We start from the raw sequence: 24971 nt of genomic DNA, 5'->3' as shown, positions 1-24971 counted from the left end.
TCCCAACTGGACTGCTCCTTTGAATTAACCTCCAGTGACTGCCGTTTGGCCAACTCTCTCTACAGGAGAAGGGGAAGTTTCCTTTCTACATGTCCAGCTTCTTTCCCCATCACTGCTTCTCTTTACATAGAACTCATCCAACAGCCTCGGGCTACAACTGTGGACTCAGATGGACGTCGAGCCAATTAAGCTGGCCTCTTCCTAAAGGAAGTTAGCAACCTCGCACACACAAGCCCTCCTTCCTTCCCCATGGGCAGAGAGTCCATCACAGACACCAAAGGGCTGTGTCTTCACAGATGGTCGGATCCTGACCCATGCCAACTGAGCAACCAGCTAGCTCCACGGTATCAAGGCTGCTCCACCTTGTTGCTGTCAGATGGAGAGAGCAGGGTCAGATAAATTTAGACAGCTTTCACACACACCCACACACTGCTCTCAGCTACGCAGTCTTCTTCTCAGTGGCTTGGCTACTAACAATTAGGGTTGCCAGCTCTGAGTTGGGAAATATGTGGAGATTTTTTTTGGGGGGGGGGAGCCTGAGGAGGGTGGGGTTTGGAGAGGGGAGGGACTGATCTCTGTTGCCTGGAGATTAGTTGTAATAGTGAGAGATCTCTAGCCACCACCTAGAGCACTGGTTCCCAACCAGGGGTCCATGGACCCCCAGGGGTCCGCGAGAACGAAATTAAGGTCCGCGAAACAAAGTTATAAACCCATAATAAATTAATATTTTCAATTAAAAGTTCTCTATTATAAAAATATATATTCAAATATTATTCTAAGTTTAATGTTTAACTAACCGTTATGATTAAAGTTTATTTTCAAATTCTCGGAATTTTTATTTTGAACCTTGGGGTCCCTGCACCGAACAAAAAAGTCCTAGTGGTCCCTGGTCAAAAAAAGGTTGGGAACCACTGACCTAGAGGTTAGCAACCTTACTAACAATGGATAACAATGGTTGGGCAAGCCAGGTCAGCAGAAATCTGTTGACAGCTGGTTTCAGAAGCTGTTTTCAGTGCCAGAGTTCAGCCCTGGAACACATGGGGGAAATAATGCAAACAAGAGTTCCTCTGAGCATGCTTTCTGCTTCTTCTAACTCCTTGATCAGTAATTTCTAAACTGTGTACCAAGGCAGCCTAGCAACCCATGGAAAACCAACCAGCCAAAGAACCATGAATTCACCCCACCAGGAGTCTGCGTGCCGCATTTTTTTTTTGCATGCTATCCTGCTTTGGCCTTGCCTCCTTCCAATCAGCCTCTGCTGGGGTGGGGGCAGTCATCCTGCCCCCATCTCTACATGGGTGCAACTGGATCCCAATGACAGTGGCGCAGCTCATTTATTTGCCCTTGGGGGAGGCTGCCTGTTGTGTCTCTGTTCCGGGCATGACTCCTTCAGATCTGGAGGCATGCCTAGCACCGTGGTTCACTTGTAAACACAGGCTCCTCTGAGGGGGAGTCAGCTAAAAACATAGGGAATAAAAATGAAGTCCACTTACATTAGGGATGCCAGGTCCCTCTTTGCCACCGGCGGGAGGTTTTTGGGGCGGAGCCTGAGGAGGGCGGGGTTTGGGGAAGGGAAGGACTTCAATGCCATAGGGTCCAATTGCCCAAGTGGCCGTTTTCTCCAGGTGAACTGATCTCTCTCAGCTGGAGATCGGTTGTAATAGCAGGAGATCGCCAGCTAGTACCTGGAGGTTGGCAACCCTATTTGGGGAAGGGCTTCAGTGCCGTAGAGTCCAATTGCCAAGGCGGCCATTTTCTCCAGGAGAACTGATCTCTGCGGGCTGGAGATCAGTTGTAATAGCAGGCGATCTCCAGCTAGTACCTGGAAGCTGGCAACCCTAACTTACATTTTTAACTCCTTGAAAAGCACGCCTTTCGATATCTGAAGTATGGAGAACACCGCCTTCTATTTAAGGCTTTCTGCTGCTGGCTATGCCTCCTTGCTCATCCCTGTTTCTCCCCCACCCAAGCCTTTCTTTCTTTCTTCCTTCCCCACCACGGCATCTTGTTCCAAGCCGGCAGCGGCGTCCGCCAGCCCACCCAGACGCCTCCCTCGCCGACTCCTTCAAACGCCTCCTCAAATCTTCCCTGCTAAGCGCTTTCAATTAGACAGCTAATCCTTTCCCCCTCCTCCCCATCGCCTCAACCCCTGCGTGGAAAGGCATCCTCTCCCTCAGACCAGGCCCTCTTTATCTTTTTTTACATTGCAGTCCCTCTGGGCTAGGACCCCGCCACGTTTGTGGGAAACCGCAGCAAATAAACACCTGCGTACGGCCCCGAGTCAATTCTCAGTATGCGCCATCATCGTGGCAAAAGGCATTGCACAGGTAAGCGGGGGCCAGTTCTTGCTACATCCTGGTTCGCTTGGCTCCTGCCCCACCCCACTAAAGCCTGCATGTTTAGAGGTCCTGAAAAGTACAAGCATTTTGGGGGGGGGGCAAAGTTGTCAAGAATGGCGGGGTCCTGCTTTACCCCACGATCTGCTTCTGCAGAGGCCTGCGCGAAGCACCTCTGGGCTGCCGTTGCGCGGGGGGGGGGAACCGCGGGCAGCACAGGCCTCTGCTGTGAGTTACCATGGCAACCGCATCCGGGCCTTTCTGCGGCGCAGCGTGTGGCGCCAAGGTGGCGCTGGATTTGCAGCCTGCCTGTTGTTTCTACGACTGGCCCGTTGATGCAAGCTTCTGGCATGGAAGGCGCAAGGCGTATTATTATACAGAATTAGGGGGGGTTGGGCAAAGGAAGGGCGCCACATAGGGTTGCCAACCTCCAGGTGATACAAACCTATGCTGAAATAACAGTGCTGCAAACAAACAAACAGCAGAAACAGTGTTGAAATAACAGTTGAGCCAGCATGTGGTTTGTTTGTTTGTAACCTCCAGGTAATAGCAGAAGATCTCCTGCTATTGTAATGCCCAGATATAAGGGCTGGTTTAGAACGCTATGTATTCATACGCGCACACATGGAAGCTTTGGGAAGTTGGCATCCGGGAGCCGTGAACCAACAAATCATGCTCTCGTGCCTGGTACGGCCTCTCACCAGTAGAGAGCTCTGAATTATCTTCATCTTCAGGAATGTGGTTTCTAGTTACTAAGATCACAAGACCTAGAACTGGCTTAGAGACAGCCTTCGGCCAATATCTACAGGTTATGCTAGTTAGAGTGAAGTAGACACCGAATGTGCATTGGTGCTTTTGTGTATCAATCTGCTTGTCAGCAGGCATGGGCCTGCCCCATGCGAATGCATAAATGATACTGACTTTCCTTTGTTTCTCGGTTGAGTAACTCTGCATCTTATTTGTGGGTTATCTGACCCCCAGGTCTGTGTTTAGCTAAATAAAGAACTATTGCTCTTTTTAACCTCCTCCTAGTTGTCTTCATTGCCCTGACCTGGCTGGCCCAGGCTAGCCTGATCTCGTCAGATCTCAAAAGCTAAGCAGGGTCAGCCCTTGTTAGTATTTGGATGGGAGACCACCAAGGAAGTCCAGGGTTGCTGTGCAGAGGAAGGCACTGGCAAACCACCTCTGTTAGTCTCTTGCCATGAAAACCCCCCAAAAGGGGTCACCATAAGTCGGCTGCGACTTGACGGCACTTCACACACACAGTTGTCTTCATTGGACTCTATAAGACAACCAGGGCACTTCACTATTACAACTGATCTCCAGCCGACAGAGATCAGTTCACTTGGAGAAAATGGCCGCTTTGGCCATTGGACTCTATGGCATTGAAGTCCCTCCCCTCCCCAAACCCCACCCTCCTCAGGCCCCCAAAATCTCCAGCCGATGGCGAAGATGGCCCTGGCAACCCTAGGCCACAGGGAATTGACTATATTGCCCCCCACCCCCACACTATGAATGCATGAAGCTGCCTTATGTTGACTCAGACCATTGGCCTATCAAGGTCAGTACTGCCTATGGCATGCCGACTGGCACCGGCTCTCCAGGGTTTCCAGTAGCCTTTCACACCATCTTGTAACTGCTCCTTTTAACTGGAGTTGCTGGGGATTGAACCTGGGGGCTTCTGCATGCCAAGCAAGCGCTCCACCACTGAGCCACAGGCCCTTGCTAACTCTGCACAAAAGACAGCCAACACAATATTGGGCCGGAGGCATTTCATACACTCCAGGGCCTTTCTCTTAATGCCCCACATACCGAGAGATAAAGCACATATTTCATGGACCTGAAAGGGACAAGCTGCACCTGCCTGCTTAGTTAAATACTCACTTATTTAGCTGTTTATAACTTACAACGTCATTCTCCCTTCCTCCATTTTATCCTCTCAACAACAGCTCTGTGAGCTGGTTGCTTATATCCCTCTGCAAAGAAAATCCACACCAAAACCGAATTTAGCTATCACAGCTGTTGAACAATCTGGGCTGCCAGCACAGAGAACGTCTAGTTATTTCATTATCTGCCATTTAAACGGTAGATTAATGAAATATAATTAATAAACCAGCATAAACCAGTATATAGAAAAATATTCTTCGTGACTCCTCCACAGCTACAAAAGTCTGAACCAGTATACTTTCCATAAATCTGACCTCTTGGGACAAGCATTTAAAGGCCAGGAAAAGTATGAAGGAACTATAATTGAATATTTAGGAGGCATAAATGTATGTTTTATTTTAAACATAATAAACACACTAGTATTTTCCCCAATCTCTATGGGTTTTCCATAAAGTTACTAGGAAATCCTAGAGTGCCGTAAAGTCACTTCTGGTTACGCAGCCGGAAGTGACATCACAGTGTTGCACAATGCTCTTTCGCCACGTCTCTGCCAATTGCCAGTGCTGGTCTGACAATCCTACTAGCACATGGTGGTAAGGTTGCCAACCTCCAGGTCCTAGCTGGAGATCTCCTTGCTATTACATCTGATCTCCAGCCGATAGAGATCAGTTCACCTGGAGAAAATGGCCGCTTTGGCCATTGGACTCTATGGCATTGAAGTCCCTCCCCTCCACAAACCCCACCCTCCTCAGGCTCCACCTCAAAAACCTCCTGCCGGTTGCGAAGAGGGACCTGGCAACCCTACATGGTGGCCCTTGTTTAATACCAACCACATAGGATGTGGGGGAAACAAGATGTGGAGGAGAACCCCTAAACAAAGAATTTTACAATTATTTTACTATTTTATTCTTAACTTCCAGAAAGGAAAATAATAGGATTTTTTTTTTAAAGAGCAGCAGGCATAAACACAATATAAATAAAGGGAAGAAAAATAAAAGAGCTGACAGGTACTGGGTCAATTATGAGTGCATACGAACTAGTTGTTTCTCTGAGCTGCCAGCAAGATGTCAATTAGGCTCATATCCTTCAGTGTTTCCTAGACAAAAATGGAGACAGTCACGTTCTTATAACACCTGTTCTGATGCCACCTGAGAACCATCCTCTCTTCTCTGCCTGCCACAAGTCGTATTGATTGGCGCCGCAACACTGGCTTCCAACATTGGCTTCATTGGCTTCACAAGCAGAGAGAATAAATAAATTCCCCAAACAGGCTTAAAAAAGAGAGCAGGGCGTTGGCTCCCTCCTTTCTGGAGGAACACAGGAGGTTGGAGAAAGGGGCTGGGGAGGAAAGGGTTCAACTGTCCTCTTCCTGAGCGGGGTATTCATTGCCCCTTCCTTCCTCCACACCCACAGCTGCTCACTGGTTAATAACTGCAGGATAACCATTCATAGACCTTTCTACACCATCTAGTGCAGTGGTTCCCAACCTTTTTTTGACCAGGGACCACTAGGACTTTTTTGTTCGGTGCAGGGATCTCAAGGTTCAAAATAAAAATTCCGAGAATTTGAAAATAAACTTTAATCATAGCTTTTAGTTAAACATTAAACTTAGAATAATAGTTGAATATGGTGTGTTTTTTATAATAGAGAACTTTTAATTGAAAAGATTAATTTATTATGGGTTTATAACTTTGTTTCGCGGACTTTAATTTAGTTCTCGTGGACCCCTGGGGGTCCGTGGACCCTCGGTTGGGAACCAGTGATCTAGTGTGACCCTGGTGAACCTGTGTCTGGGCTGCACCGCATGAAAACTCCCTGCACACTGACCTAGACTAATTCTAATATATATATATATATATATATATATATATATATATATATATATATATATATATATATATATATATATATTAATAACTGAATGTTATACATAGAATTAGAAAATAAATGCAAAGAGGATTATGAAGATAAATTAGCGATAGATGAAGGAAGAGGGGAAGTCACAGCAGAAGAAGAGGATATGAGAAATAAATATCGCAGGTTAAATTAGATTTGGAACAGATCAATAGATAATGTTAATTGCTTGTATACAATATGTGAAAAATAATTAAAAAAATCAAAAAAGAAAAGAAAACTACCTGCACATTTAGGTCGCCAACCTCCAGGTGGCAGCTGGAGATCTCCTGCTCTTACAACTGATCTCCAGCCAATAGAGATCAGTTCCCTTAGAAAATGGCTGCTTTGCCAATTGGACTGTATAGCATTGAAGTCCCTCCCCTCTCAAACCCCGCTCTCCTCAGGCTCCACTCCAAAAATCTCCAGGGATTTCCCAACCCAGAGCTGGCAACCCTACTCCACATAGAAAATCAGCTTCTAGCCTAGGTTTCTCCCTGACATGCTACTTTTCTGTATGAAGGATTTATTTGCATGTGTGCGTGCATGCGTGCGTGCAAAGGAGCCTTCCGTCGTGTGAACCCCACCCTGCGGTCTGCAGTGACATGGCTGAGACGCAGCATTACTCCCCCAGACTGGTGGTGGAAAGGGCTGCCAAGCTGCGGGCAGATAGAACTAGGCCTGTGTTTTCCAGCAATTCAGCATGGACAAGGCATACGAGAAAGAAAGCTGTGGTGCTACTGAAGAGGAGGGAGAGGGCCAGTTCCCAGGCATTTTTTGGTGGAACTTGCTGGAAGGCAAGGGGGAGGAGGAGAGACACCGTTAGTTGCACATGAGGTCAGAAGGAAGAGGAGGACAGTCCGACAGGGCCTGGCCCCACAGCTCTTTCCCCAATCTGCATGCAGGAGACAAGGTGCAAGTAGAGGGACTGCGTAATGCTGGCCACATTGCAGTTGTGATGGATGGGTGAGGTTCGGAGGCAGGAGGCGATCTGAATGTGGATGATCAGAGGACATTGTAATGTAATAATTATTCGGGGAGCAGGGGGAATGAAATAATTGTCAGTGGGGGCACGCGATGCTGTGGGGACAACAGGCACACCACAAGGCTGAAAAGGCTGACAATCATTTTCTACCTCAACAAACATGCAATTGTTGCTCATTAGTTTGGGAAGGGCATGTGCGTGCGTGTTTGTGTGTGTGTGTGTGGAACCTTACCTCCACCTCCACCTCCTGCTTCTTTTGCAAGGCTATCGCATTTGCGCAGCACATAAAGAGCAGGTCGGCCATCATGGCACACATAAGAACATAAGAAAGGCCATGCCGGATCAGACCAAGGCCCATCAAGCCCGGCAGACTGTTCACACAGTGGCCAACTAGGTGCCTCTAGGAAGCCCACAAACAAGACCACTGCAGCAGTATTATCCTGCCGGTGTTCCACGGCACCTAATATAATAGGCATGCTCATCTGATCCTGGCGCGAATCGGTATTCATCATGACTAGTATCCATTTTTACTAGTAGCCATGAATACCCCCTCTCCTCCATGAACATGTCCAGTCCCCTCTTAAAGCCTTCCATGTTGGCAGCCAACACCACATCCTGGGGCAGGGAGTTCCACTATTGAACTATGCATCGTATGAAGAAATACTTCCTTTCATCTGTTTTGAATCGCTCGCCCTCCAGCTTCAGCAGATAACCCCGCATTCTAGTATTATGAGAGAGGGAGAAAAGCTCATCATCAAACCTAAACTCTCTTCAGTTGGATGTGGAAACCCACATGTCAATCCCCAGCCAGGAGGCCTAGCCATACATTACATTTCCCCCTGTATGTTCCCAAATTGGGTCACAGATGTGTTCTGTGAATTCTGGGCTTCCTAGGTGTATGGCACACAGGGGAGGAGGCTTGAAATGTTCCCGCCACCACCATTTTCCTAAACTCAAAGGGAGCTGCTATGTTCCCCACACTGTTCCACTCTGACTGGGGTTGCCAGGTCCCGTCCCCCGTCATCAGTGGGGGGATGGGGATAGGGTTGCCATATCCAGGCTGGAAACTCCTGGAGTTCTGGTGGTGGAGCCTGGGGAGGGCAGTGATCTCAGTGGAGTACAATGCCATAGAGTCCACCCTCCAAAGCATCCTTTTTCTCCAGGAGAACTGATTTCTATAGCCTGGAGGTGAGCAGCAATGCCAGGGGATCCCCAGGTCCCACCTGAAGGATGGCAACCCTAACTCTGACTAACATGGCTGTATGTCAGTTTTCCCAACTGAACAATGAGTAGCTCCCTCAGGCCTATCAGGATGGGAAATGGCGCAGGGGGTGAGAGGTCTACGTTTCTTCTCCCCACACTCTGTTGAACCCATTCTAAGTAGGGCTCCTGCATAAATGTGACTTTAAAAAGGTAAAGGTCCCCTGTGCAAGTACCGGGTCATTCCTGACCCATGGGGTGACGTCACATCCCAACATTTCTTAGGCAGACTTTGTTTTATGGGGTGGTTTGCCAGTGCCTTCCCCAGTCGTCTTCCCTTTTATCCCCAGCAAGCTGGGTCCTCATTTTACCGACCTCGGAAGGATGGAAGGCTGAGTCAACCTTGAGCCGGATACCTGAAACCAACTTCCATTGGGATCCAACCCAGGTCTTGAGCATAGCTTTTGACTGCAGTAGCGCAGCTTACCACTCTGCGCCACGGGGCTCCAAATGTGACTTTACTTGTGAAAAAAATGTAACATGCAGTTAAGTCCCCTGAGATATGAAAGCCCGTTAGGTGACCACAGGAAAGTCATTATCTCATCATGTAATCTTTCAAAGGGGATAGTGTATGGTTAGACTGCTGTTCTGACCTCCTCAGAGAAAATATAATATTTTGTCAGTCGGGAAAATGATATTCTTCTCCTAGACAGGACACCTACTAATCTGTCTTCCCATTCTTCTTTTATCCCACTCTTCCTCCAAGAAGCTTACAGCAATATACACAGTTCTCCCATCCTCCATCTTTTATCCTCACAACAGTCGAGTACGGCACATTAGGCAGAGAGCTGAAGACTGGCCCAAGGTCATCTAGCAAATGTCATGGCTGAGTGGGGGGCCGAACCAAGTCTCCCAGCCCTCATGAAATTCTCTAACCACTGTTCCTCTTGGCTCTCAAACCAGCTCTAGTATAGAGGAGGAGGAGGAGGAGGAGGAGGAGGAGGAGGAGGAGGAGAAGAAGAAGAAGAAGAAGAAGAAGAAGAAGAAGAAGAAGAAGAAGAAGAAGAAGAAGAAGAAGAAGAAGATTTGGTTTTTATAAGCTGACTTTCTCTACCTTTTAAGGAGAACAAACCGGCTTACCATCTCCTTCCCTTCCTCTCCCCACAACAGACACCTTGTGAGGTAGGTGAGGCTGAGAGAGCTTTAAGGGAGATGCGACTAGCCCAAGGTCACCCAGCTGGCTTCATATGCAGAAGTGGAGAAGCCAACCCAGTTCACCAGACTTGAGTCCGCTACTCATGTGGAGGAGTGGGGAATCAAACCCAGTTCTCCAGATTAGAGTCCACCTCTCCTAACCACTACAACCACACTAACTTCTATGGCATTGTGAGGTTGACAAGATCCCTCATGATAGTCCTTTTCATTTAAAAAACCCACTAACAACACTATCCTATTGGGTAGCATTGTCGGGCCTGAACAATCAGATGCTGTATGTGAAAAGAAGCTTTGAATGGGAAGGGGAAACTTTCAGCAGAAAAATTGATGGGGGGGGGGGGTGAGAAAGGCTCCTGTCTCCATCTAGGTCTTCAAAAGCAGACAGCAGCCTCTGCCAGATGCACTGTATAAAACGAACCATTCTCAGTGTCATGGACAGTTTGGCCCTGGTAAGGGTAACTGTGCAGCTCTACGGGCTACACCACATCAGAAAAGGGCTTCCACCCTCCCTTCCCCCATACCAGGATCCCATTCCAAAGCAGGCATGCCTGCTACTTAGGGAAAAATGCTGGTTGTTCCATTCATAGAATTCCCAGTGTTGTGTCTCGTTTGGCCAGATTGCACATGTGCTGACAAGACAGAAGAGATCTGCACACCAAAATTCCCTCCAAACAGAAAACTCAGCGGCAGAGAGAAGGTCTCTTGACTAGCCTTCTCCCTGAGCTGCCAGCTTTCGGTATTTTCAACATTAGACCTTGAAAACTTTGTTCCGCTCTCATAAAGTTAAAGTAATTAAACTGGTGCCTTGACCTCGCTGGCCCAGACTAGTCTGATCTGGTGAGAAGCTAAGCAGGGTCAGGCCTGGTTAGTATTGGGATGGGAGACCACTAAGGAAATCCAGGGCTGCTATGCGGAGGCAATGGCAAACCACCTCTGAACATCTCTTGCCTTGAAAATCCCATGGTCCTGAGGTCGCCATGAGTCGGTTGCAACCTCATGGCCCTTTCCACCCCATTTAAACTGGTGTACCTTTGGCGAAAACAAGAACAATGAATGTGTTTATGTGCGAGACAGAACCATGGTCATGTCCAAAGTGATGCAGAGGACAGTCAAGGACAATCTGCTTTGAATTCTGCAAAAGGCCTTCTGTATAGAAGAAGAAGAAGAGTTGGTTTTTATATGCCGACTATCTCTACCTTTTAATGAGAATCAAACCAGCTTACAATCTCCTTCCCTTCCTCTCCCCACAACAGACACCTTGTGAGGTAGGTCAGGCTGAGAGTGCTCGAAGAGAACTGTGACTAGCCCAAGGTCACCCAGCTGGCTTCATGTGGAGGAGTGGGGAAACCAACCAGGTTCACCAGATGAGAGTCCACCACTCTTAACCACTACACCTGCTAGCTCTCAACACCACACTGGCTCTCACACTACAATGGCTGACAACTAGATTGTTAGTTGTCAGATTTGGAGTTCCACGGAACCTATTGCACAATGACTTGCCTATCGAGGAAATCCTATGCATTCTGGGCTCTTCTGGATTGTGTTTAAGGGCAATTAAATTCATGAATAGTGCTAGCCAGGCTCAGTTGGACTTCTCCAATGACCTTGCACAAACTGAGAATGCTATTCTTAGAGCACGCTGAAAACTTTCCAGTGGCTGCACATTCTAAGGGAAATTTTATTTCGTGTAATGCAAGCCCACTATTACTCAACTCCGGATTATCTGCTCACAGCAAACTAGGCATTTCTGTCCTGTCCTCCCCTAGCAGTGGTAGTCTGGAGCAAGTCAAGTGCCAGAGATGCAGGGGCTGGGACCCAGCTGGGAACGCTGTGGATCTGGGAAGCAAGACCCATTGCTTCCCTATTAGGCGCGTCCCCGTGGTGCATAGGTACAATGTGTCCTCCCAGCAGCCACTTACACAGTGTGGGCAGAGGCCAGCCTTGGCATTGCTAATCTTCTCACTGCAGAACCCTTAATGACCTTCCAAGGAATTCCCAGATTTTCTATCCCACAGTTTAAAAATTGCATTTTTAGTTTAAAATACAAATGGACTGAGAAGATAAACTCCAGAACCAAGCATATGGATGTGAAGTATCATCTTGTGTACTTTGCACAGAAGAAGAAGAAGGAGGACGACGACGAAAAGAGTTGGTTTTTTATATGCCAACTTTCTCTACCACTTAAGGAAGAATCAAACCGGCTTACAATCACCTTCCCTTCCCCTCCCCACAACAGACACCTGTGAGGTAGGTGGGGCTGAGAGAGCTCGAAGAGAGCAGTGACTAGCCCAAGATCTCCCAGCTAGCTTCATGTGCAGAAGTGGGGAAACCAGCCAGGTTCACCTGATTAGTGTCCCCCGCTCATGTGGAGGAGTGGGGAATCAAACCCAGTTCTCCTGATTAGAGTCCAGAGCTCTAAACCACCACTCTTAACCACTACACCACGCTGGCTCTTAATAAAGGAACCTCCACAAGGGCAGGCATACAGTTCTTTTGCAAAACACAGCTACGTCAGTGAGGAGAAGCACACATCTATGGAGCCATTCACGTGCTATTTGCATATGTGAGTGTGAAAAGTGCCGTCAAGTCACAACCGACTTATGGCGAGCCCAATAATAGGGTTTTCAAGGCAAGTGAGAAGCAGAGGTGATTTGCCATGGCCTTCCCCTGCAGAGTCTTCCTTGGTGGTGTCCCATCCAAGTACGGACCCTGCTTAGCTTCTGAGATCAGACAAGATCAGGCTATACCATGCCACTGTCCCTCCTGTAATGTGCATAGGTGACCACAATTTAATGACGAGGCTCCCAGTGAGCCGAAGGAAGAACACAGGTGCACAGGGAACAGTTTAGGTGCATAGACAGTTTGCACAAGGATACACATAGCTGAGGAATGCCAAGGAGATGTACGTTTTCTCTAAGAACAAGATGGGACATGAGGCCCCTACAAATATTTTTTTTCACTCTCCTGGATGGTAGGGGATATGAAGCAACTTACACTGCACCTATATCTGTGGAGGGAGATGAATATACCACATAGGGCTCCTGGACTACAAAAGAGGTCTGCAGAAGTGTGTGGACACTCAAAGGAAATGTACAGTAACATCCTAAGCCAGAGTTATATCCTTCTAAGTCTACGGACATCAATGGGCTTAGAAGGATGTAACTCTGATTTGGATGGCACTGGTAGCTTCTGGAGTGTCATGATGGCGATTCAGAAGGAATTCAGAAGGAAAGATGAAGGAAGGAAGCTGAAAGTGTGCAGTAAGAGTAATGAACAGAGATCTGGGATCACATCATTGCTCGGTCAGAAGGGTTACTGATTATCTTGAGCCAGTGATGCTCTGCTGTCCTAAGCTAAGGAGGAGGAGGAGGAGAGCTGGTTTTTATATGCTGGTTTTCTCTACCTTTTAAGGAGAATCCAACCGGCTTACAATCTCCTTCCCTTCCTCTCCCCACAACAGACACCTTGTGAGGTAGGTCAGGCTGAGAGAGCTCGAACAGAACTGTGACTAGCCCAAGGTCACCCAGCTGGCTTCATGTGGAGGAGTGGGGAAACCAACCCGGTTCACCAGATGAGAGTCCACCACTCATGTGGAGGAGTGGGGAATCAAATCTGGTTCTCCAGATTAGAGTCCACCGCTCTTAACCACTATATCCTGCTGGTTCTCAATGGGTTACAAATGGAACACATTAAATACCGAACTGGAGCTCCTCTAGTAGGTGTGGTTAGTCTGTAAGCTCACCCCTAGACATGTCTCCTAGGGCATGCAGTGCATGGCTTGCTAGCTACGGAGGTTGTTGTCTAGCCATAAGTGGTTGATGTGGACCAGAAATATTGTGCATGAGAATGCAGGAAATTTATTTATTTTTCAAATCTATATTCTGTCTCTCCCACAACAAATGCAGTTTGAGACAGCTCACAACAATGTAGAATAACATGATTTAAACAAGTTAAATACTATATACGAATGATTGAGTTCAGGAGTTTTTTGGGGGGAAGGGTGAGGCATGTAGGAAGGGCGATGAATTCAATTGCTACACCACGGGAAAAAAATATATGGGTACATGGCATGGATTCATCTCTGCTGCCTGAAAAATACACCCTGTTGCAAATAAAATGTGCCATGTGCCTGGCTGATTAGGAGATGCACGGGTAGCTATGGTATACATGGTGACGCTTGAGCTTGTGCATAGTGCAGTCTATGGAAATTCTGTCAGAGTGTTTGACTAGGCCTCAGGAAGTTTAAATCCTCACTCCATGAAACTCACTGGGCAATCATGGGCCAGTCTCTCTCTTCCTCTGCCTAGCCTGGTGGGTTGTTGTGAGGCTAATATGGAGAAAAGTGCACAATGCCCCTTGAGCTCTTTGGAAGAAGGGTATGTGTGCCTGTGGCTTTCAAGTTGCAGCAGACGTATGGTAACCTTGTAGAGTTTTCAAGCAAGAAGGTGGGTTGCCACAGCATACGATCCTGGGATTCCTTGGCCGAGGGAGGGGCTGTGGCTCAGTGGTAGAGCATCTGCTTGGCATGCAGAAGATCCTAGGTTCAATCCCCAGCATCTCCAGTTAAAAGGACCAGGCAATTAGGTGATGTGAAAGACCTCTACTTGAGACCCTGGAGAGCCGCTGCTGGTCTGAGTAGACAATACTGACTTTGATGGACCAAGGGTTTGAGTCAGTATAAGGCAGCTTCATGTGTTCATGTGACCCTACTTAGCTTCCAAGAGCTGATGAGATCAGGCTAGCCGGGGTCATCATGACTGGAAAAGGTGGGATAAAATACCATAAATAAATAAATGCCTGATCACAGGTAGAAAAGGCCATACGTTGCCACTGCCTCCAAGAAGTATTCAGCACGAGCCTGTCAAGCGCAAGAGGTCTCTGTGTACATGTAATCTCCGTGCACCACTACTGGTTACAGTGATATGGGTATTGCAGCCACCGCGGGTTGGATGCACAGCTGCCACATGAAGAGCAAGCTGCACATGACAGCGTAGGCCTGGTGGATACAGAGCAAAGACCTGAAGGAAAGGTTATGTGGTGAGATGTAACCCAGACGTTCATTGTGACTACAACCAGAAGGGAAGGCCTGGAAGAGCATAGCCAGGAAGCACGGAATCTGCATGCAGGTTAAGGTACTCATGGAGCATGGAAGACATGGCTGATGTGTGCACAGAAGGGAACACTCATTGCTTAACCGTCAAGTCTTCTAATGCTCATATGTACGGGAGGTGGGGGAGTCTAGGAAAAAGAGGGTGATGGCTGACAGTTTGGTGTAGTGGCCTCAGATCTAGGAGACCCAGATTGGAATCGCCTCTATGCCATGGAAGCAGGGTTGCCAACCTCCAAGTAGTAGCTGGATATCTCCAGCTATTACAACTAATTTCCAGCCGATAGAGATCGGTCCACCTGGAGAAAATGGCCAGTTTGGCAACGGGACATTATGGCATTGAAGTCCCTCCCCTCTCCAAGCCCCGCCCTCCTCAGGCTCCACCCCCAAAACCTCCCACCAGTGGCAAAGAGGGATCTGGCAACTGTACATGGAAGCTTGCTGGGTGACCTTGGGCTGGTCACTCCATCTCAGCCTGACCTACCTCAGAGGGCTGTTGTGAGGAGAACAACGCAAGCTGCTTCGAGTCTCCATTGGGGAGAAATGCAGGGAAATAGATAGATCGATTACTGTTTTAGATTGTAATGGCCTAGAGCCTTATACAATAAACTTGACTTGAGACAGACAGACAGACTGAGCAAGCGAGCAAGCTGGGTGCTGGCAGACCAGGGACTCATTTCTAGCAAAGTAGGAGCAGAGCTTGGTGTCAGAGCTTGTGAAGACTGGGGAAGGGAAGAGCATGGAGAAGGAATTGATGGACAAGGGGGGGCAGCATGAATGACAAACTCTCTCATCTCACTAAACAGAAAATCACCGGCCCATTCACGCAGACTCCTGGCCCCAAGAGTTCACTGCATCTCAGAAGAAGGCGGCGAAAGCTCAGGAACGGCAGGCCAAACCCTGAAATCCGGCACCCCGACACTACTCATGATCCGCCGCAGGTCTATTCAGTGGGGCTTACTCCCAGGAAAGAATCCCTCGGCTTGCCCTGCCAGCCACAATGCCCCCCTGCAGCATCCAGGAAGTCCTTCCCAAGAAGCTGGGCACCGCCTGCGGGAAAGGCCGGGCCGCTTGGCTTCGCCAGGGACAGGAGGCCAGGCGGTTGCAGGGCGCAGCAAGGGGACCCGAAGGATGCCCCCAAAACCTCCCGCCGGTGGCGAAGAGGGACCTGACAACCCTAGCTGCCAACCTCCCGGTAATTAGCCAAACCAGTAAAGAGCCGCTCCGTGCTAACACCGTCAGGTTTGGCAACCGGCACAGGAAGATGCTACTGGACTCTTGCCCTTTTTGACTACTGCAAACAGACTACCACGGCTACCCACCAGGAAGAAATCAGTGCAATGATACAAAAGGTGTATATTGTGTTTCAAAGCATTTCAACAAGCAAGTACAACAGCTGGAGATCTGGGCCCTGGGCACCGCGGGCAGCACCCGCCAGGCCCCAGGCCCTGCCTGCAGGCAGAAAGGGCAGCGCCTGGCAGCCTGCCTGGGGGAGGCGGCCGGAGAGGGGTGGTGGGGTGGTGGTGGTGGGGTGGGGGGGCTGCAGCCGAGGCCTGGCTCGGGGGACTCACTCACCCAGCACGAAGTAGGGCAGCTCGGTGTTCTCCAGGTCGTCGACCACCACCAGCTCGCCGGGGAAGTCGTTGCGCACCGAGAAGAGGAGCTTGGGCTCGGAGGCCGAGGGGCTGTGCATGATGCTCAGGTCGTTCTCGCGCAGGAAGGGCAGCGCCGACACCGTGATGCTCTTCAGCTTGCACTCCAGCTCCGGCGACGGGCCGCCGCCGCCGGCCGCCTCGCCCGGCCCCGGGGCCGCGCCGGCCGCCTCCGTGGCCAGGGCGGACGGCGGGCAGCAGCAGCAGCAGCAGGCGGCGGCGGCGAGCAGGAGGCGGCCGGCAGCCCAAGCCATCTTGAGCCCCAGCCGGGCGGAGGAGCGGCAGGGAGGGAGGGAGGGAGGCGGCGAGAGGGGGGGAGCCGGGCGGCGGCGGCGGGGGGCGCTTCGTCTGCCGGGGAGGGGGCGATCAGCGCGGCGGGGCCGCCTCCCAGCCGCCCGCCGCCCCCCTCCTTCGCATCTCCGCTCCCGCGATGACCACCGAGCTCCGGTTCCCCTGGAGGGAACGGGGGCTTGGGCGATTGGACTCTACGGCGCCGCAGCCCCTCCCCAAACCCCTCCCCAAAAACCTCCCGCCGGTGGCGGAAAGGGGACCTGGCGAGCCTAGCTGCCAACCTCCCGGGAAGGGCTGGAGATCTCCCGCTATGACAACCGATCTGGAGTTCCCCTGGAGGGAACGGGGGCTTGGGCGATTGGACTCTACGGCGCCGGAGCCCCTCCCCAAACCCCTCCCCAAAAACCTCCCGCCGGTGGCGAAAAGGGGACCTGGCGAGCCTAGCTGCCAACCTCCCGGGAATAGCTGGAGATCTCCCGCTATTACAACCGATCTGGAGTTCCCCTGGAGGGAACGGGGGCTTGGGCGATTGGACTCTACGGCGCCGGGCTCCCTCCCCTCCTCAAACCCCGCCCTCCTCAGCCCCCGCCCCAAAAACCTCCCGCCGGTGGCGAAAAGGGAACCTGGCGACCCTAGCTGTCAACCTCCCGGGAATGGCTGGAGATCTCCCACTATTACAACCGATGAACTTTACACAAGGGCCATTTATTCGTGGAAGGTTTTGCATTGGATTTGTCACTCTATAGATGCACATTTTCCCCATCTGAATTCTCAAAACTCTGCATGGCGACTTATTGCTGAGTTTTGAGAATATGGATGGGGGGAAAGTGCGTCTAAAGAGTGGCAAATCCAGTGCAAAACCTCCCATGAATAAATGGCCAAGGATTACAATATTATCATTCATTTGGGACTCAGTTGAGACCTTTGGAACTCTCTATTTTTGTGTGTGAACTGTACATATTGTATATACTTGTGTTGAGCTGGAGATCTCTTACTATTACAACCGATCTGGAGTTCCCCTGGAGGAAACGGGGGCTTAGGCAATTGGACTCTATGGCACTGAGCTCCCTCCCCTCCTCAAACCCCGCCCTCCTCAGCCCCCGCCCCAAAAACCTCCCGCCGGTGGCGAAAAGGGACCTGGCGACCCTAGCTTCCAACCTCCCGGGAAGGGCTGGAGATCTCCCGCTATTACAACCGATCTGGAGTTCCCCTGGAGGGAACGGGGGGCTTGGGCGATTGGACTCTACGGCGCCGGGCTCCCTCCCCTCCCCAAACCCCGTCCCCAAAACCTCCCGCCGGTGGCGAAGAGGGACCTGGCAACCCTAGCTGCCAACCTCCCAGTAATAGCTGAAGATCTCCCACTATTACAACCGATCTGAAGTTCCCCTGAAGAAAATGGTGGCTTGGGCAATTGGACTTTATGGCACTGAACTCCCTCCCCTCCTCAAACCCCGCCCTCCTCAGGCTCCTCCCCAAAAACCTCCCGCCGGTGGCGAAGAGGGACCTGGCAACCCCAGTTGCCAACCTCCAGGTAATGAAAAGAAAAGCACTGATTGCTGCATAAAAAAAATCTAATTTGCTGCTATGCAATATGTAAGACACAATTAAAAGGACACAATGCTAATATCACAATACAATTATCATATGTTCAACCAATACTGTAAAATCCCGAAATGGTGAAAATAATAGAAAAAATCAGCCTAGAAACCTAGGACTGCCACATAGTGTCTCTCAATTTGACCAGTCACTTATTAGCACGAGTTATTGTTTTTTAATTCTAACCTCCAGGTAATAGCTGGAGGTCTCCTGCTATTACAACTGAGCTCCAGCCAATAGAGACCAGTTCCCCTGGAGAAAACAGCTGCTTGGGCAATTGGACTCTATGGCACTAGAGTCCCTCTGGCACTGGGCGTAGTTGTGAATTTCCTGCATTGTGCAGGGGGTTGGACTAGATGACCCTGGTGCTCATACATCAACAACATATGAAGCTGCCTTATATTGAATCAGACTCTTGGTCCATCAAAGTCAGTATTGTCTACTCTGACCAGCAACTGCTCTCCAGGGTCTCAGGCAGAGGTCTTCCACATCATCCACTTGCCTGGTTCCTTTAACTAGAGATGCCAAGGATTGAACCTGGAACCTTATGCCTGCCAAGCAGATCCTCTACCACTGAGCCACAGCCCCTCCCACAGTCCCTTCCAACTCTATGATTCTATGACTATATTCACTAGTCTGGCATCCTGTTGGTACTGGTGGCTGCCAGATACCCTCCTGGGAAGCCCACCAGCAAGGTGTGGGACACAAAAGTACATTGCCTCTGAAGGTGGAAGTTTCATGTAACCATCCTCCGGGAATTTGTCTCATCCTTTACAAAGCCAGCTAAGCCAGTGGCCATTAATAATACCACAAGGAGCATTTTCCATCTATATCCCTCCAGTTGTATGTGGAAACATTTGAAGCAAGAATTCCAGCTGGATAGCGATGTTGGTGAGTAGCAGCAAATTCAAGCAGTTGTCCAGTTGTCCAGTGACACCTTAAAAACCATTTATTTATTTATTTACATTCCCGCCTTTCTCACCAATAGGGACCCAAAGCAGCTGTTATCATTCTCGTCTCCTCCACACAACAACCCTGTGAAGTAGGTTAGGCTAAGAGAGTGTGACTGGCCCAAGGTCACCCAGCAAGCTTCAGAGGCATAGTGGGGATTCGAACCTGGGTTTCCCAAATCCCAGTGCGACACCTTAACCACTACACCGCACGGGCAGAATTTATTCTGGCATCAGCTTTCATGAGTCAAAGTTCACTTCAAGAGATACGTGGTGTGTTCATCCAGTACACTCCACACATCTGATGACATGAAATCTGGCTCACGGGAAATTTATGCCGGAATAGACGGTGTTAGTCTTTAAAGTGCCAGTGGACCCCATTTAATCTTGAAGCAGTAAAGCTGCATTGACTTGAAAGGGGAAGAAAGAAGCTCGGCATCTGCTAAATAGAGTGTTTTGATCAGGCTGAGAGTTGTGAAATGCTGTTTCTTTTGAAGGGGCTGCATTATTTTTTAATGGGAAATACTGATTCACTAGCAACCACCTGAGACCAGTCGGAAGAATACCGGATTACAATCAGCCAGTGGTCAGACTTTGTATGTTTTAATACCTATTTATACCCCAAGCTTGACCTTTATGGTGATCTCAAGGAAGCTCACATCAACTGAATTTTTTTCTAAATTAAAAAAATGTAAATAATATTGATATTCCACTTTACCTTCATGGAGATCAGGGTAACATACATAGTTTCCCGTTAAAGGTAAAGGTAGTCCCCTGTGCAAGCACCGGGTCATTACTGTGCAAGCACCCGGGTGACGTCACATCCCAACGTTTCCTAGGCAGACTACTTTTCCGGGGTGGTTTGCCATTGCCTTCCCCAGTCATCTACGCTTTACCCCCAGCAAGCTGGGTACTCATTTTACCGGCCTCGGAAGGATGGAAGGCTGAGTCAACCTGGAGCCGGCTACCTGAAACCGACTTCCGTCAGGATCGAACTCAGGTCATGAGCAGAGCTTGGACCGCAGTACTTCAGCTTACCGCTCTGTGCCACGGGGCTCTTCTAGTTTCCCCTTATGGTACATTTTATCCTCCATTTGAACTGAGGGACAGTTAGTGGCCCAAGACCACCTACTCAGCGTCATGTCTGAATCAGGCGTAATTACATGTTACCAAGTCCTCGGGTCATGTCTTTCAATCAGATCTGCATTGCATGTTCCCCACTGGGAACACAGTTCCCAAGTGTGTGTGTGTGTGCGCGTGTGTAAAGTGTCATCAAGTCGCAGCTGACTTATGGCAACCACGTAGGGTTTTCAAGGGTTCTGGAGGTCCTTTGCCATTGCCTTCCTCTGCATAGCATGAGCCCAATTCAGATAGGGACCATGATGCACAGGGAAAGGGTAGTCTCAGTTAAAACACTGTGCACAGCCATGGTTTAATCAAGCTAGCTATTAGAGTGATGGTCTGAATGCCATCTCACTCCCTGAGATCTTAGAGTGGATGAATGCAGAAATCCTGGGTCAATCCTAGTTTAATTCTGGGTTGATCCCTGACAATGCTCTCCTAGGTCTTTTATGCATGGGACTTTTACCTGGGGCTCGAGGCTCTCTTGACCCACACTTTTCTGTTCTGAATCCCAAAAATGCTAGACATGTTGTTGTTTGCCCTGGAGAAAGTCCTGGGGTTTCCAGAGTACTGTAGAATCACCAGCAAAAATCTGGAAGCATCTGAGTCCCCACCCCTTGTGCTTACTGTGAGAAAAACGTCACACACACACACACACACACACACACACACACACAGCTTCCCTCTCCCGCACTTTGGCTTATGAATGGAAATGGGGACAATTTGTCCCTGGCTGATCTCAGGGGAGATCGAAGAATCACGTTACAACAAGTTCAGAAAGACCCGGACATTGTGCAGGTGGATTTGAGGTCATCTCTAAGGGGCAGAAAACTCATGCATAACCCCAACGAAAAACCAAGTTGGACAGCTGAGGGAACTGGCATTTGTCAAATCAAACCAGAATTTAAGTGACTCTTTGAGCTGAATACATATTTTACAGATCAACCACAGATGGAATAAATCATGGTTTTGTGCAGCTTCTGAACTGAGCAGTTGTGTTCATGTAATGTAAAATACAGGTGTGCATAGTAAATTGGGCATTTTTCATTTATCGAAAAAACCATTTTTTTAACCTGTTAGGTTCTCAAAGTGACTTACAGATATTTTAAAAATACATACAAAGTAACTATATGGCAGAATACGAATTCAGATTCAAAGTTCTGAGTTTCGGTTGAGCAAGTTTCCTATGCTATTGATCCATGGGGTTCGAGAGCAAGCATGGTGTAGTGGTTAAGAGTCGTGAGGTCTAATCTGGAGAACCAGGTTCGATTCCCCGCTCCTTCACATGAAGCCTGCTGGGTGACCTTGGGCCATACACAGTTCTCTCCGAACTCTCTCAGCCCCACCTACTTCACAAGGTGTCTATTGTGGGGAGAGGAAGGAAAGGAGATTGTAAACTGGGTTGATTCTATTTAAAAGATAGAGAAAATCGGCATATAAAAACCAACTCTTATTCTTCTTTGAGACTCTTTAAGGTAGAGAAAAGAAGGGTATAAAAACCTACCCTTCTTCTTCTTCATTCTGCCCCATGTTCAGCTCCAACTGCTACCTGGTTTAATAGAGAGGGTTTAAGATTAATTTTGGAATTTCCAATTTGCATCTTTATTCCTTATAATTTACCAGTGTGCCCCAGCACCTATGTGCATTGACTAAATCACAGCACAAAAACAGGGATCTTGATATGATTGTGCAATCCCATTAAGGTTCCTACAATAGTAATCTGTGTGAGCGGGTGGGGGGGAGAAAGACACAAAGTTCTGACTACAGCAACACGGACACATGCAGCATTTTGAACAAAGTCCAGTCAAAAGTGGCACCTGCCTAACACCCGATTACCCCTCTAGAAAAAAGGTTAGGTAATTCGTGCCCTCAAGTCCAGAGTGCAGTTCTGATGTGGACAATTTAATAGATATCAACATGGGACAGATTAACACTTACCAATTGATTGAACCCGTTGCTTCTTTGGAATGGCTATAGGAACCCAAACTATGTGTCTTCAGGAGGAATCAATGCATTCCAACAAGGCTGCCCAATATTTGGAATAGCCTGACAGACATGGTATGGAAAGCTTCTGCACTCTTTTCCTTTCTAGAAAAGATGCCAAGCAGAATCATTTCGATGCACCCTTAGGGGAAGTACCTAAGGAATGTCTCCGGCAGCTGGGAGTGACAATGTTGGAACGTGATGTATTTTAATTCTCAACTGTGAGAATTAAAATACATCACAGTGTCTCAACTGTGTTTTGCCCTGACCTGGATAGCGCCAGGGTTGCCTGATCTGGTCAGATCTCAGAAGCTAAGCAGGGTGGGCTCAGGTTAGTATTTGGATGGGCGACCTCCAAGGACCACCAGGAGCATGACGCGGAGGCAGGCAATGGCAAATCACCTCTGAAAGTCTCTTGCCTTGAAAACCCCACAGGGTCGCCATAAGTCAGCTGTGACTTGATGGCACAAAAAGCAACAACTGTGTTTTATAATGGTGTATGTTTGCCTTTTGTAAGCCGCCTTGGGCATTGTGGAAAGGTGGGGTATAAATATTTTAAAGAAATAAAGTCTGTCTATTGCATTAGTAACCCTTTTTTCCCCCTGAGGAGCTCACAGGGGCATACATGGTTCTCCCCACATTCATTTTATGCTCACAACAACCCTAAGAGGCAGGGCAGGCTGAGAGAGAGTGAATGGTCTAAGGTCACCCCAGTGAGCATGTAGCTGTTCCTAGGAGTCCTCCTTCCCCTTTGCCAAAGTGACCAAAATGAGAGGATAGTGGGTGAGCTTCTAGGAACTGCTGTAGTAGTACAACCTCAGGCCACGAACATTTGTGGTTCCCAGAAAGAGAAAGAGAGAAGAAGAGTTGGTATTCATATGTCGACTTTCTCTACCACTTAAGGGAGAATCAAACTGGCTTACAATGACCTTCCCTTCCCCTCCCCTGTGAGGTCAGTGGGGCTGAGAGAGTGTGAAAAATAGTGTTCAGTTCATTTTGAGACTTCAAAATTGGTCAGAAATGAAACCACAGGTTCTTTGCTTGTGCCATGGCTACTGCTCGGCATGCAGAAGGTTACAGGCTCAATCCCTGGCATCTCCATTTAAAGGACTACGTAGAAGAAGAAGAATTGGTTTTTATATGCCGACTTTCTCTCCCATGTAAGGAAGAATCAAACCGGCTTCCAATCACCTTCCGTTGCCCTCCCCACAACAGACACCCTGTGAGGTAGGTGGGGCTGAGAGAGCTCGAAGAGAGCTGTGACTAGCCCAAGGTTATCCAGCTGGCTTCATGTGTAGGAGTGGGGAAAAACCAACCCGGTTCACCAGATTAGCCTCCGCTGCTCATGTGGAGAAGTGGGGAATCAAAGCCAGCTCTCCAGATCAGAGTCCATTGCTCCAAACCACTGCTCTTAACCACTACACCACACTGGCTCCCTTGCTGATTCAGAACGGGTCCAGTTTGAAATCAGACAGCAGCAGTGTAGTGGGTAGAGTCTCAGACTAGGATCTGGGAAACCCGGGTTTGAATCCCCACTCCGCCATGGAAGGTTGCTGGGTCACCTTGGGCCACTTATTCTCTTGCTCGGCCTAATGTACCTCCCAAAGTTATGGTGAGGAGAAAATTGAGGAGGAAAAATGATGTAAACTGCTTTGGGTCCCATTGGGAAGATAATTGGGGTGTAAATAAGTAAACCTTTAATGGATGTCTTCTAGATCAATCCAATTTAATTGGATCACTCATGATTTATTCTGGTTGGGACCAGTGAGGACTATTGCACTCTTTGACAACAACTGTATTACTATTAACAGGGAGATGCAAGAAATTGTGGCTCTTTGATAAAGACTCCACCTGTGTAATACATCCATTTGCAAGCAGTTTATCTCATTCAAGCTTTATATTTTCAGGTATGAGATGGATTGACTCAATCAAGGAAGCCACAGCCCTCAGTTTGCAAAACCTGATCACGGCTGTTAACGATAGGATGTTTTTAAGGTCATCAATTCATAGGGTCGCCATAAGTCAGAAGTGACTAGACGGCACTTAACACAACACACACACACTTCCAAAAACTTAACCTTACATCTAAAAACATTTTACGTGAATTGGCTTGCAGTGCATCAAGCCAATAACCCAAGAGCATTACACCTGTGCACAAGTACTGTCAACTTTTGCCTAAGGTGAAATTTATGCCAAATTTCCCTAAGATTAGCCAGATTTCCCTAGCAGGTTTCACAGTGCACATTTCTCATGCACCACCATTCATAGCCCTCTTTGGATCCATGCACACGGCAATCCCTGCAATCACATGTATTGGGAGTACGCACTATCTGTGATGCTCCCAATATGTACAGTCATGTACATATTTCCTATGTACACACAGCTTCAGAACATGCTACACAAAACCGAGAAAAACCAAGTGGTCACTTTGTGGGTACGAAAGTTGCACACTCATAGAAAATATGGATGTTACTGTCGTCATATATGTGTATTGGGAGGATCTATGCGTAGCTGGGAGGATTCCAGTATGCATGGATATAACATCTCAAAGGGGGTCATATCTTACCTAAAAACATTGGTTTTTCTTGTCAAATATATTTACTATTTTGGAAAAAAAGATACTATGTTCCAGTGTAGATAGAATATTGGGAAAGTTAATGTGTGACATACACACACACACACACACCATGCACACTCACACACACATTCAGGTTTCAACCTAGATCTTCAGGGCAAAGACTGATGTGGCATTCA

At 48.5% G+C, this 24971-nt stretch overlaps 1 protein-coding gene across 1 annotated transcript in view; it reads right to left on the bottom strand.

The window, feature by feature from the left end:
* Positions 1-16529, bottom strand: part of ASTN1 (astrotactin 1) — a 270848-nt gene extending 254319 nt beyond the window's left edge. The window contains exon 1 of the mRNA XM_056845094.1: positions 16199-16529. Coding sequence (XP_056701072.1) covers positions 16199-16529 — 331 coding nt within the window. The remainder of the gene's footprint in view (positions 1-16198) is intronic.
* Between the last annotated feature and the right edge of the window lie 8442 nt (positions 16530-24971).

This window comes from Euleptes europaea, chromosome 2 (assembly GCF_029931775.1).
Source record: "Euleptes europaea isolate rEulEur1 chromosome 2, rEulEur1.hap1, whole genome shotgun sequence".
NCBI lineage: Eukaryota > Metazoa > Chordata > Lepidosauria > Squamata > Sphaerodactylidae > Euleptes > Euleptes europaea.
This window is presented reverse-complemented; position numbering and strand designations above follow the sequence as displayed.